General features: G+C 38.5%; 1 protein-coding gene across 7 annotated transcripts in view; it reads right to left on the bottom strand.

Moving 5' to 3' along the window:
- The window catches only part of ARHGEF9 (Cdc42 guanine nucleotide exchange factor 9), a 180,060-nt gene that overhangs the window by 45,952 nt on the left and 120,675 nt on the right, over nt 1-13,433 (bottom strand). For all 7 annotated transcript variants that reach the window (XM_032848751.1, XM_032848746.1, XM_032848750.1 and 4 more), the window contains 2 exons: nt 8,847-9,079; nt 4,984-5,113 (listed from right to left, as the gene is read on the bottom strand). In XM_032848751.1, coding sequence (XP_032704642.1) covers nt 4,984-5,113; nt 8,847-9,079 — 363 coding nt within the window. The remainder of the gene's footprint in view (nt 1-4,983; nt 5,114-8,846; nt 9,080-13,433) is intronic.

Below are 13,433 nucleotides of genomic sequence, written 5' to 3' on the forward strand. Positions count from 1 at the left end.
GGGAAGGGAAGAGAAGGGGGAAGGGTAAGGAAGGGAAGAGTAAGTAAAGGGAAGAGTAAGTAAAGTAAAGTAAGTAAGTAAAGAGTAAGTAAAAGTAAGTAAAGTAAGTAAGTAAAAGGAAGGAAGAGAGAAAGAAAGAAAGGAGAAGAGAGGAAGAAAGAAAACACCCTTATGCTCACCAAGCTGATTGATGTCACCTCTCTGTGTGTCAGTTTCCTCATCTTCACTTTTTTTTTAATTCTAAGAACAATTTTTATTTCTACAAAAAAGGTAATCAAAAGAGTATAAAAGGCATGTAAAGTATATTACTGAGTGAACTTCAAGTGGAGCTTGAGTCTGCAAAGACTGTGAATCTAGAGGGAGATGGAGGGCCATCTTGTGTCTGGGCTGGCCAGCTGCTCTGAAGGAAGAGATCAGCAGACCACTGACAACTCCGCACTGGTGCTGGCTATAGCCAAGTCCTGCCAATTGCAGACAATCTGAACCCTGGAAAAGGTCAAATTGTGCCTAGGGAGGATGACAGTGAGCTGCACTACATTTCCTCATCTTCAAAATGCATTCCCTACACTGACTGTCATCTTTAAAATGAAGGTAATAACAGTACCAATCTCATTTGGCTGTTGTGTAGATTATGTAAGTTAAAACATGTAAAGTGCTTAGGAAAGTACACTTCACGCTGTAAGTTCTCTTGATTATCATTGTGCATTCTATATCCTATGTCACATATTCCCATTAATACTCACAAGAACCCAATGAGGAATGTACTGTTATTACCCCCAAAACCAAGATCAGAGAAATTGGAAGTAAGTTGCCCAAAGAATCCAGAATCCAGAATCCAGGCCAGACTCCCTCCAAAGCCAGCAAAGAACAGTATAATGATAATCCTTAGTGGAACAACTAGCTACCTTGAAAGATTTATGCAGTGAGAATCTCCGAAGACTTGGGTTCTGGGCCCAGTGTTGTCATCAACTCACTCTGTACCCTTGGGGAGTAGCTTAAACACTCTCAATCTATTTTCTCAATTGAATAATGGATAATATAACAGTTCCTGCTTGTTTCACTTCACATGGCTGCTTGAGAGCAAAAATCAGATCATACAAGGGAAATGGTCCTCTCAGAGTTCAGATTTCTCACCTTTTGCCTCTTCTACCCCACTTGCACCATACATTTACTTTGCCTTGCCCCCAAAAGTACAATCCCTTCCCATTGCCACCTCCCCTACGTACATGCTGTTTTCTTTCATTCCTCCAGGAATTTGCATACACTGTTCCCTCTGCCTGGAACATATTTGTCCCAGTGTAAAACCAAGGCCATTCATTCATCTCAATAGCCCAATGTCCAACACCTCATTCTAGTTATAGGCTGATTTTTCTGAGGTGAGGCTGTAGCCTGAACAGATCTAGGGAAAGAAGGACAAGGGAAATAACCTACTTTTCATATAGTTCATTTTCAATGCTGCCTATTCACAGGATAGCAGGGAAATAACAAATCCAGCCAGCTTTACACTTGATCTCCTGGCCCCAGAAGTATGCCTCATCAAACTACCTTAGCTTTTTAAATAGATGTTTTTCTGTTTCTATGATGTTGGGTGTCTGTGTTTCCTCTGACGTTTTGGATTGAATTATCCAATGGTAAACTGGAACTGGTCTTTGGGTATTACACAAGCAGGCTGTTAGGGGAGTGGTGTCACCACAATCATATACAGTCAAATTCTCAAACATGAGCTACAAATTTGGGCTCATGGTAAAAATCTCTGGTGGGGCGGGAGATTAAAAGGAAGCTGCCAGGGATATGTTCCTTTTCACTTACTTTCAAGTGGATCTAATGAGTGTGAAGGGTAGCAATGTGACAACTCAACCAACCATCAGCATCAGAGATATTAGAAATGTAAATTTCCCTAAAATTATAGTCTATGAGAACAGATTCTTCTCTCTGTTGCTTTCTCAGCCGCTCTAAGGTATGGATTATTACTTTGATGTATGGATGATACTTTTACTCATCCATTTATTTTTTAGGAGCCCTGGGCATCAGGTCTGGATATAAAACAAGGCCTCCTACTCTCTATTCAGATATTCTGATTTACTGAGTAGGTATCAATTGCCTGTATGCTGCCAACCCTCAATGATCTTTCCCAATTCCTCTTCAAAGTAGATTAAGCCCTGAAGATTTCCCCTATGACTCTTCTTTTTAGTTTGACAAATAAAGCTGAAATTATCATGTGGATGCTTTGACAGCCACCCTGTTTGTTCAAACTTCTGGGGGAAGGCAATAAATCATTTTCTTGATTTGCAAGGCTTGTCCACAGCAGCCCTCAGCAAGCTGGTGGGACCTTTCTTTGCTTGTGCAACTGCTTGGACAAGTAGAACATACAAAGAACCTCTACCAGGGAACCAGTAAGGTTTGGCTACTTATGTCAATAGCTAGCAAGCCATGGAGTGGATATGTCTTATTGCCTTTTCAGGGTGGTCCTCCAGTACTCATCAACCTTTAGCCATACTAGGGTTTGGATATTTTCCCCAAGGAATTCTTACTGCCTGCTTAGATATGGACCTTTTACTGCAAAAACAAGTCCCTGCAGCATCACAAAGGAAAGCAACTGGGGTGTGGGAAGCAGAAGGTTGAAAAGAGTATGTAGGCAGCAGTGAAAAGAATATCACAGAGAGAATCTGGAGAACAGATTAAAATTTTAGCTTTGTGGTCTTGGTCAAGAATAGGCTTCTCAGACTTTCACCATCATTACATGTGTGTGTATGTGTGTGTGTGTGTGTGTGTGTGTGTGTGTGTGTGTGCGTGTGTGTGTATGTCCCTGGACAGAATTGTTGATGGGGAGAGTAGTCCCCTAAAAGCCCTGGTGATTGACATTCTAGAAGTCTTGAAGACTAGATATGACAAACATGAGACACTTTAGGTCTGCCCTCTCAAATGTACCCATCAGGGTTAGATGGAAAAAAGCTTCCTCTAGAGCTAGGACATTCCACAGTGAACCCAGAGTCTGAAAAAGGAATCATAAGGAATTTTTCTTCTTACCAAATTAGATGAAGAAGGACTTCACCAAGTAGCAGGGTGTCAGGGTTATACATATAGGCTTGGTTGAGATTAGCATGATTATGCTAACAAAGGAGGCAGAGAGTAACTATTCTCCCATTGATCCTGGCTCAAAATTGCCATTTTGTTTCCCATCCCCCACTTCTAGACAAAAGCATATGAAATTCTTTCTTAGATGGTGAGTCTTTAAATCACAGTTCAGTGTTTTTGAGTTTGGTATTAATAAGGTTCCCTGGATAGGCCAAGGAATTTCAAGCTATTCCTGGTCCTCCATGGCTCTACCTTCAATTACTTGATGCTCAGAGCATATGGAGGAATTAGATCTCGTAAGCATAGGAAGAGGGAAAATGTGCCAGGGAATATGAAAACAACTGCTTCTGGGAACCTCCTTTTACAGAGAACCCTGCAGGAGTAGAGAAAAAGAGGCCTGATAACCAGACACAATTTCAGAGTCCCTGGGAGTTGATGGGCTTGTTAGAGGTAATTTAGTCTAGCTTTTTGCTTTTGATCAGGCAACTAGCCAAAGTAAGTCAGACACAAGGGAAGGAGAACCATGATTCCGTAATAGTCTGGGCCAGTGTTGGTTTCCTCTTAATAGCAACAGGGTCTCTTTATATAGATTCATTCCGTTCTCTTCATCTCAATCACTCCTGTTTTCTACTCTTATGGCAACATTATCCTTTAAAGAAGACTAAAAAATATGCCAAATGCTCAGAACTGTGGTCTTTAACAGCCATCTACATTAAGAAGGATCAGAGGCAGCAGAATAAATAAAAGATGATTTTTTTTCCTGGACTTAAGTAAAATAGCTGTTTGCAAGGCTGATGCTTAATCTTCTTAAAATCTTCTTAAAATGTGCTACTGCTTGAAATGCTAGGGAGATACTACCTCTCAATCAATTCTCAATTCTGATACCAGAATTGAGGCAAGTAGAATAGGGAACTGGTTCGACTTCTACACTGTGACTATGAAGCTTAAGTTTGCTCTGACCACTTCCTGGTAGCATGACCAGCCTTTCCCATCTTGGTTATGTTAGCCTACAGACTGTCAGATTTCACAATCTGCATCTGAGAGATAAATGTGAAATGCAATGACCCCTGGTTCTCTTGGTGGGCACAAGAGATAAACACTAAATGGTGTACTCAACACACCTACCTATGAAGCCTTATAATTCACAGCTCTGTTTCTATTGAACAGAAACCCAAAGAACCTCAACAGAGCAGTGGGATGAACAGAAGCAAAATCTCAATTTATTTGTTAGGCTGTATATAGCTTTTGCAAGTGAGTGTCTAGGAAATAAGTCTTTAGTGACCTCATTCACTGAAGACTTTCTGAGTTCAGAGAAGTTGTGGCTGTTTCCAATGAAATAGGAGGGTTTCGGGAATTATTTTTATAAGCAAATGATAAAAAACAGAATTTGATCTGTCAATTCGGCAGGAATGATGACCTCGGCCTCAAGGGTGCAAGCTTGGGTAGAACTAGTAAATGTGTCAGGGCAAGGTAATCTCACCAATGGAAAAAAGATGTATGTTGGTTGTCCTGCACCAGAGAGAGAACCAACTTTATATTCTGTGTCTGGGAGTGAATTAGTACATACTACTTCTTAATCAAGCGTTCACCTGGAGGTGATAAAACTCCAGGACTGGAAAGGAGCTTAAAAGTCTATTGAGTTGATCCAATCTGTTTTCCTGGCAACACCCAAAGAGATGAACCTTTCTTTTCTTAATGAAGTGTTGCCTCAAAGATTTTTCCAACCTTCTTAGAAAGCTACTCAAATACACAACACCTCTCATTCGTAGAAAGTTTTGCCTTGGCTCTAATCTAAATCCTTTCTGCTGCTCTTTAAATTTAATTCATTTTCATCCATCTTTGGCGAAGATGTGATGTTCTAGCTAAGCTATTCAGACTACCCAGTGCCCTTGTTCATGAGGATCCTACCTCCCAGTCTAGGACAGATGCCTGCCACTGGGCAATCTTGTCAATATTCTCCAAACGCCGCTTGCGCTCATTGATCTGCTGAGTCACGTTTCTCATGACAGCCAGAGCAGCTGCCACATACCTGTAGTCACTGTGAAGACACAAAAGTACAAGTTGGATGTATCAATGTGTTAGAGAACCAATGTGTTGTGTGCCTACCCTAACATCTATTCTTCTCTCCCTACTTAGTAACAGAGCCCTGATTTTCAGATGGAACCCATGCCACATTGAGTAAAATATTACATTTCCTATCTCTTTACAATAATGGGTGATTATGTGATGAGTCAAGTGATATGCAAATAGAAATTCTGGGCAGAGATTTTCAGAAACCTCCTTTAAGGAAGATAACATATGCTTCTTTAGCCCTTACTCTATTTTGATGCTTAGAATGTAGATGTGATGGTTGAAGTTCCAGCAGTTATCTTGGACCATAAGAAAAAGTCCCTACTCCTAGGGAGAGATAACAGAAAGTTGGAAGGAGCCCAAGTTTTTGATGACCACTGAGCTACCACAGCAGTCATGGACTGCCTACCTGCAGACTTTTTTTTTTTTTACATAAAAGGGAAATAGACCCCTATCTTTCTTATAGCTCTATTTTTGTATCCAATCTGATAAAATCAGCCAAGGATCAAGAAGGGAACCTTATACCTGGAATGGTCCAGAGCTTTGCCATCTCTTCTACTGCATATTTCTAGAGAACTCTACCCAAAATCACTGTGAAATAATATCTACTCTTTTCCTCCAGTATGATATACAGATAGTATGTAGCACAGTGGCTAAGAAAAGACTCTGGATCTATACTCTTTGGCTCAGACCATAGTTTTGTCACTGAGTAGTGGTCTTTGGCAAGCCTCATTGACTCTCTCAGTGACTCAGTTTATTCATATGTGAAATGGGAGAATTATAGGAGGGTTTGTTGAGGGTTTAATCATCCACATAAACTGTTTTACTCCTGGCCTATAGTAAATATTAGCAGTATTATTAGTACAAATGAAACATTTCTCTAGAATATACACCACATGGGTTACCTCTCAAAACCTCTAGTCCCAGAAGTGCAACTTTAGGCTCAGTTTCCTGGGACTTTGGATAGCCTACTTGTTAAAGTTTATATTGTCCTGCCCAATTGTCTCTGCCTGTCTGATCTGACTTCCAATCAAATTGTCCCTATGAAAAGCAGATTGAAAGTGAGATTCCAGGGGCGCCTGGGTGGCTCAGTGGGTTAAAGCCTCTGCCTTCGGCTCAGGTCATGATCTCAGGGTCCTGGGATCGAGTCCCGCATTGGGCTCCCTGCTCAGTGGGGAGCCTGCTTCCTCCTCTCTCTCTCTCTCTGCCTGCCTGCTTGTGATCTCTCTCTGTCAAATCAATACATTAAAAAAAAATAAAGTGAGATTCCAGCCATTTGGTGGAGTTACAATAGACAGAGAGGGCAAGAGGATGAATTATGATTCAGCCTTAACTAATCTTTCCTTAGAAAAGCTAAGCATGCTTTGTGGTCATTAACCTGCTCACTGTCCCAGCACTAATTAGAAAAAAAAAAAAGGAGGAAAAAGACATACACAGCAATTGTCTTTTTCTTTTCTAATACACTGAAGTGTGGGGTGGTTGAATAATAAGAGGCACAGAGAAGGCAGTTCTAACTGCCAGGTCAGACCATGTAGCACTCCCTCTTAGATGGTCTCCTGTGTTCTGTGAATACCTGCCAGATCATAGTCTTCAAGTGCTACTAAATTTTATCACCTCCAATGGTGGGATGCTCACTGTACATCCTAACCAGTTTATTCTGTCTCAAGACAACTTAGCTAAAAAAAAAAAAAAAAAAAAAAAACTCTCTTAAAGTCTTATTTATTCTGAGTCTTAATAAATGTTAGTTATTATCAGTTTTTCTTCTGTACCCAACTGCTGACTTATATTGAACTCATGGTTGACTAATCTTCCTAAATCTCTTTAAATTATGCTATCTAGGGGCATCTAGGTGGCTTGATGTGTTACGTGTCTGCATTCGGCTCAGGTCGTGATCCCAGAGTCTTGGGATCAAGCCCCACATCAGGTTCCCTGCTTAGTGGGGAGTCAGCTTCTCTCTCTGCCCTTCTCCCTGCTTTCCTGCTCTCTGAAATAAACATATTTTAAAAATAGCCTGTCTAGAAGCTGCATCTCTCTAAGCTGTCCTTGAACTCTGTCTCCGTCTTGATTTCTTAGACCAAACTGCAAAACCTTACGTTTGTTCTTTTTTTTTTAAATTCAATTAGTCAATATATAATACATCATTAGTTTTTGATGTAATGTTCAATGATTTGTTAGTTGCGTATAACACCCAGTGCTCATCACATCATGTGTCCTCCTTAATGCCCATCACCCAGTTACCCCATCCCCTACCCACCTCCCTTTCTGCAACCCTCAGTTTTTTTCCTGGAGTCAAGAGTCTCTCATGGTTTTTCACTACCTACCTCCCTCACAGCCAACACAGCATGGCAGGCAGAACTACCAATGGTGGTATTTTCACACAAAGGGAGAGTCCAGTGTTACCACATTTGGATTCAAATCTGAAATTTGTCCAAGGCTCCGGAAACTAAAGCACATGACCATTATTTGCTAAAGAAACACCATCAACTTAAAAATGAACCCAGGGACTGGCCCTGAGCTTAACATAAAGAAAACCAACTGACCCATACCCATGGCCTTTTACAACTAGGTATGGAAGTCAGCTCCAAGGAAACCAGATAATGGAGTCAAGTGAAAGTAAGAAGTGGGTCTAATGAGAATTAGACAGAAAGCTAAGGGAAATTGGACAATAGTCTTCTTTCTTCTTGGAAGGTTCAATCGAGAAGAGAGCTGAATGAGTCAAAGATCAGGGATTTAATACTAATTAAAGTCAGGCTATAAAAAGGCTGAGGGCTCTAGATCATAAAGTAAAGCATGTGAAAGAGTAGGGGGGTGGTTCACTCATTGCTGGAGATGACTCTCAGCATATACTTCACTGGTAGGCTCATTTACTGGTAGGTCATTTCCATTCAGAGAGAGATAAGCTTCTTGGTCATTTTGGGGTTGGTTTTCTTTAAAAAAATATTACTGAAAAATTTAAAAAAATAAACTTCAGGAGACGTCTTAAGTCTCTTTACTCCCCAGTCATGCTATGAGTCTACAGAGAAGGCACAATAGGGGCACATGGGTGGCTCTGTGGGTTAAGCCTCTGCCTTCGGCTCAGGTCATGATCTCAGGATCCTGAGATAGAGTCCTGCATTAGGCTGTGTGCTCAGCAGGGAGCCTGCTTCCCCCTCTCCCTCTGCCTGCCTCTCTGCCTACTTGTGATCTCTATCAAATAAATAAATAAAATCTTTTTTTTTTTTTAAGAGAGAAGGCATAGTTGGGATGAGCCAGAAGAGGGTGGAAAAGACTAAAGAATACCAGAGATATAGGCTTGCAGAAGAAATCTAAGGTCAGTACAAGTTATGTAGGCTGTTACTAGGATATTGAATCTATCAAACAGAGAAGAATAGACAGCTGAACAATTATTCCATCTAGATTATTTCCCTTAGCTAAACCTAGGGCTAAGGACCCAGTTAAGCTCCCTAAAGGCACGGTGTTAAGTTGTGCCATAATGATAATGCATACTGATTTTTTGTGCATTGTGATTCCCATGTTTATAAGAAACTCTCACAAGCTTTACACATAGAATAACCTTGCGAGGTAAGCAATGATATATTACCATCCCATTGTGCAGAGAAGTTAACAGAAGGAAGCTCAAAAAAGCTAAAGGACATATGTTCTCAATAAAGACCAACATGTAGATGAGGCTCTCCTAACCCCTGCTTTCTTTTTTCTTTTACCTATGGTCCTGGGCAGTATATTTGAGGAGCTCAGCCAGTTGTAAGGGATACTTGCAGATCTTCTGCACAGGAGTCAAAAGGAAACCATCAATAGCAATGTCGATCATCTGCTGCAAGAGGCGACAGGCCTCAAAGAAGTGCTGGTAGCGGCTGTCCTTCATTAGTTTGGAGAGTTCCATGCAGGCATCCAGGTGGTTGTTACAATATTCAGAGTATATCCAGAATCCATCTTGCTATAAACACAGGAAAAATGGAGAGAAAAAAAAAGGTTTACTGATAATTCCAAAATAAGTTTTGGAGAAATGAAAAAACAGATCTTGTCCTTACCTAGGAATATTAAAATGGTAACAATGTGAATCTTTCCTAAATTGATTCATAATTTTTATAATAAAATAAATTATTTGGGAAGTAGACAAACTATAAACATTTGTATAGAAAAATATAAGTAGGAATAGTAGTGAAATTCTATTAAAAAATGGTAATGACAGAACACTGCTCCTCACAAAAGTGAAAACACTACAGCAATAAAATTCTGGCACTGGATTTTATTTTTTTTATTTTTTCAAGTTTTTATTTTAATTCCACTTAGTTAACATACAGTGTTAGTTCAGGTGTACAAATATAGTGATTCAGCAATCCCATACATCACTACCCACTGCTAATCAAAACAAAGGCACTTCTTAATCCCCACCATCTATTTAACCCATCCACCCACTAACCTCCTCTCTGGTGACCATCAATTTGTTCTCTATAGGTAAGAGTCTGTTTCTCGGTTTGTCTCTGTTTTTTTTTCCATTGCTCATTTGTTTTGTTTCTTAAATTTCACATATGAGTGAAACCACATTGTATTTGTCTTTCTCTGACTGACTTATTTTACTTAGCATTGTATCTTCCATCTCCATCTGTGTCTTTGCAAATGGCAAGATTTCATTCTTTTGTGTGTGTGTGTGTGTGTGTGTGTGTCTTACACACCACATATTCTTTGCCCATTTATCTAGCGATGGACACTTGGTATGTTTCCATATCTTGGCTATTGCAAATAATGCTGTTATAAATGTAGGGGTGCATATATCCTTTTGAATTAATGTTTTTGGAATGTTGGGGTAAATATCAAGTAGTGTGATTATTGGATCATAGGATAGTTCAATTTTAACTTCTTGAGAAACCTCCACACTTCTTCCACAGGGGCTGCACCAGTTTGCATTCCCAATAGTGCAAGAGCATTCCTTTTTCTCTACATCCTAGCCAGTACCTGTTGCTTCTTGTGTTAATTTAGCCATTCTGAAAGGGGTGAGATGGTATCTAATTGTGGTTTTGATTTTTGCTGATGATGAGTGATATTGAGCATTCTCTCATTTGTCTGTTGGCCAACTGTATTTCTTTGAAGAAATGTCTGTCATGTATTCTATCCATTTTTTTTAAATTGGATATTTTGCCTTTTGGGGTGATGAGTTGTTTCAGTTTTTTACATAATTTGAATACTAACCCTTTATCAGATATGTCACTTGCAAATATCTTCTCCCATTCAGTAGGTTGTCTTTGACTTTTGTTGACTGTTTCCTTAGTTGTGTAGAAGCTTTTTATTTTTATATAGTCCCAATAGTTTATTTTTGCTGTGGTTTCCTTTGCCTCACGAGACATACCTAAAAAAGTTTCTATGCTGATATCAGGGACATTACTGCCTGTGCTCTCTTCTAGGATTTTTATGGTTTCATGTCTCACATTTAGATCTTTAAACCATGTTAAATTTATTTTTGTTTATGGTGTAAGAAAGTGGTCTAGTTTCTTTCTTTTGCAGGTAGTTGATCAGTTTTTGTTAAAGAGACTGTCTTTTCCCCATTGGATATTCTTTCCTGCTTTGTCAAAAGTAACTGAACATATAATTATGGGTTTATTTCTGGGTTTGCTATTCTGTTCTATTGACTGATGTGTCTATTTTAGTGCTAGTACCATAAAGTTTTGATTACTATCACTTTATAATTTAATGTGAAGTCTAGAATTGTGATAATTCCAGCCTTGCTTTCTTTTTTCAAAATCGCTTTGGCTATTTGAGGTCTTTTGTAGCTCCATATAAATTTCAGGATTATTTGTTCTAGTTGTGTGAAAAATGTTGTTGGTATTTTCATATGGGTTGCATTAAATATGTATATTTGTTTGGGTAGTAGAGACATTTTAACAATATTCATTCTTCCAACCCATGGACATGGAATGTTTTCCCATTTATTTGTATCATCTTCAATTTCTTTCACTGGTGTTTTATAGTTTTCAGACTACAGGTCTTTCACCTCTTTGTTAGGTTTATTTCTAGCTATCTTATTTTTGGTGCTGTTATAAATCAGATTGTTTTATTTCTCTTTATGCCTCTTCATTATTAGTGTACAGAAATGTAACAGATTTCTGCACATTGATTTTGCCTCTGCAACTTCACTGAATTCATTTATAAGTTCTAGAAGGCTTTTGGTGGAGTCTTTCAGGTTTTCTAATTAGAACATCATGTCATCTGCAAATTGTGAAAGTTTTACTTCTTCCTTACCTATTTGGAAACCTTTTATTTCTTTGTTGTTTAACTGCTATAGCTAGGGCTTCCAATAATACATTGAATAAAAGTGGTGAGAGAGGACATCCTTATTTTGTTCCTGACCTTAGGAAGAAAGGTTTCAGGTTCTTCCCAGTGAGTATGAAGTTAGCTGTAGGTTTTTTAAATATGGCTTTTATTATGCTAAAATATATTCCTTTTAAACCTACTTCCTTGAAGGCTTTTATCATGATTTGATACTGTATTTTGTCAAGCACTTTTTCTGCATCTATTGAAATGATCATATGGTTTTTATCAATTGTCTTATTGTTGTGATACATCATGTTGGTTGATTTGAGAATATAGAACCACGTTTGCATCCCAGGAATAAATCCCACTTGATTGTGGTAGTTGATTTTTTTAATATATTGTTGGTTATGGTTTGCTAATATTTTTTGAGTATTTTTGCATGTATGCTCAGCAGGGATATTGGCCTGTAGCGTTCTCTCTCTCTCTCTCTTTCTGGTGCCTTTATCTTGCTTTAGTGTAAGGGTGATACTGGCCTCATAGAATGAATTTAGAGGTTTTCTTTATTCTTTTATTTTTTTGGAATATTTCAAGAAGAATACATATTAACTCTTCTTTAAATGTTTGGTAGAATTCTCCTGTGAAGCCAACTGATCCTGGACTTTTGTTTGCTGGGAGTTTTTTTGATTACTGACTCGGTCTCCTTGCTGGTAATCAGTATGTTCCAGTTTTCTACTTCTTGCAGTTTTGGTAGGTTATGTGTTCCTAGGGATTTATCCATTTGTTGTATTTGTTCTATGTTCCCTAATTTTGTGGCATACAGTTTTTCATATTTTTTAAACAATTGTTTGTATTTCTGTGCTGTTGGTTGTTATTTTTCCTCTTTCAGTTATGATTATAATTATTTGAGCCCTCTGTCTCTCTCTCTCTTTGATGAGTCTGGCTAAAGGTTTATCAATTTTGTCAATCTTTTCAAAGAGCAAGCTCCTAGTTTCACTGATCTGTTCTATTGATTTTTTAGTTAATATATCATCTATTTTTGCTCTCATCTTTTTCACTTCCTTCCTTCTGCTGGTTTTGAATTTCATTTGTTGTTTTCTGTCTAGTGATAAAAGAAATGTTCAACTTTTAATGTTTGTAGACCCTGCTCCTGGGCTCCAAGGGAAGCTATACTTTTATAAGAATCAGAACGACTTCACCAAACTTCAAAGTATGGGCTCTATATGTGCCCTGAGCACACATTGTGCATCTGTTTTGTAGCAAATACCAAAAAAGAAATATTTCGAACTAGAGATAGGAGTAAAAATCTCCCCAAGTTCTATTTCTATAGCTCTGAAGCCTGCAAACTTGCATATGCTAAAAGCATAAGATAAAGTTTGTAATTTTCTGAAATGTCCTTCATCATGATGATTTGTTGACTCTTGAAACAAAACAAAACAAAACAAAACAAAACATATATAACCCGGTATTAAACATTCCTTTTCTGGAGCACTTTCTTCCTTGTTAAGACTGTGTATCTTGGTCTGTTGTCTTTCCTTGGGCTTGAATAAAACTCTCTTCCTTTAAAGAAAAAAAAAGAAATTCTAAAAGGTTTTTATTTTCTTCCAAGTTTTTACTGTAAATTACAGTTAGTTAACATACAGTGTGATATTTGCGTCATGAAAAGGATTTAGTGATTCATCACTTACATACAATACCTAGTGCTTATCACAAGTGCTCTCCTTAATACCCATCTGGTCACCCACCATTCCTCCAGCAACCCTCAGTTTGTCCTCTATAGTTAAGAGTTGGTTTTACGGTTTGCCTCTTTACCCCTGTGTTCACCTGTTTTGTTTCTTAAATTCCACATGAATAAAATCATATGGTATTTGTCTTTCTCTGATTTATTTCACATAGACTAATATTCTCCAGCTCCATCCATGTCATTGCAAATAACAAGATTTTGTTCTTTTTGTGGCTGAGTAATATTCCATTGTGTATGTACACACACACACACACACACACACACACACACACACACACAAACACATATGGATGTCCATTCA

The sequence above is a fragment of the Lontra canadensis genome, unplaced genomic scaffold, assembly GCF_010015895.1.
Source record: "Lontra canadensis isolate GAN:19392208 unplaced genomic scaffold, GSC_riverotter_1.0 scaffold207, whole genome shotgun sequence".
Classification (NCBI taxonomy): Eukaryota; Metazoa; Chordata; class Mammalia; order Carnivora; family Mustelidae; genus Lontra; species Lontra canadensis.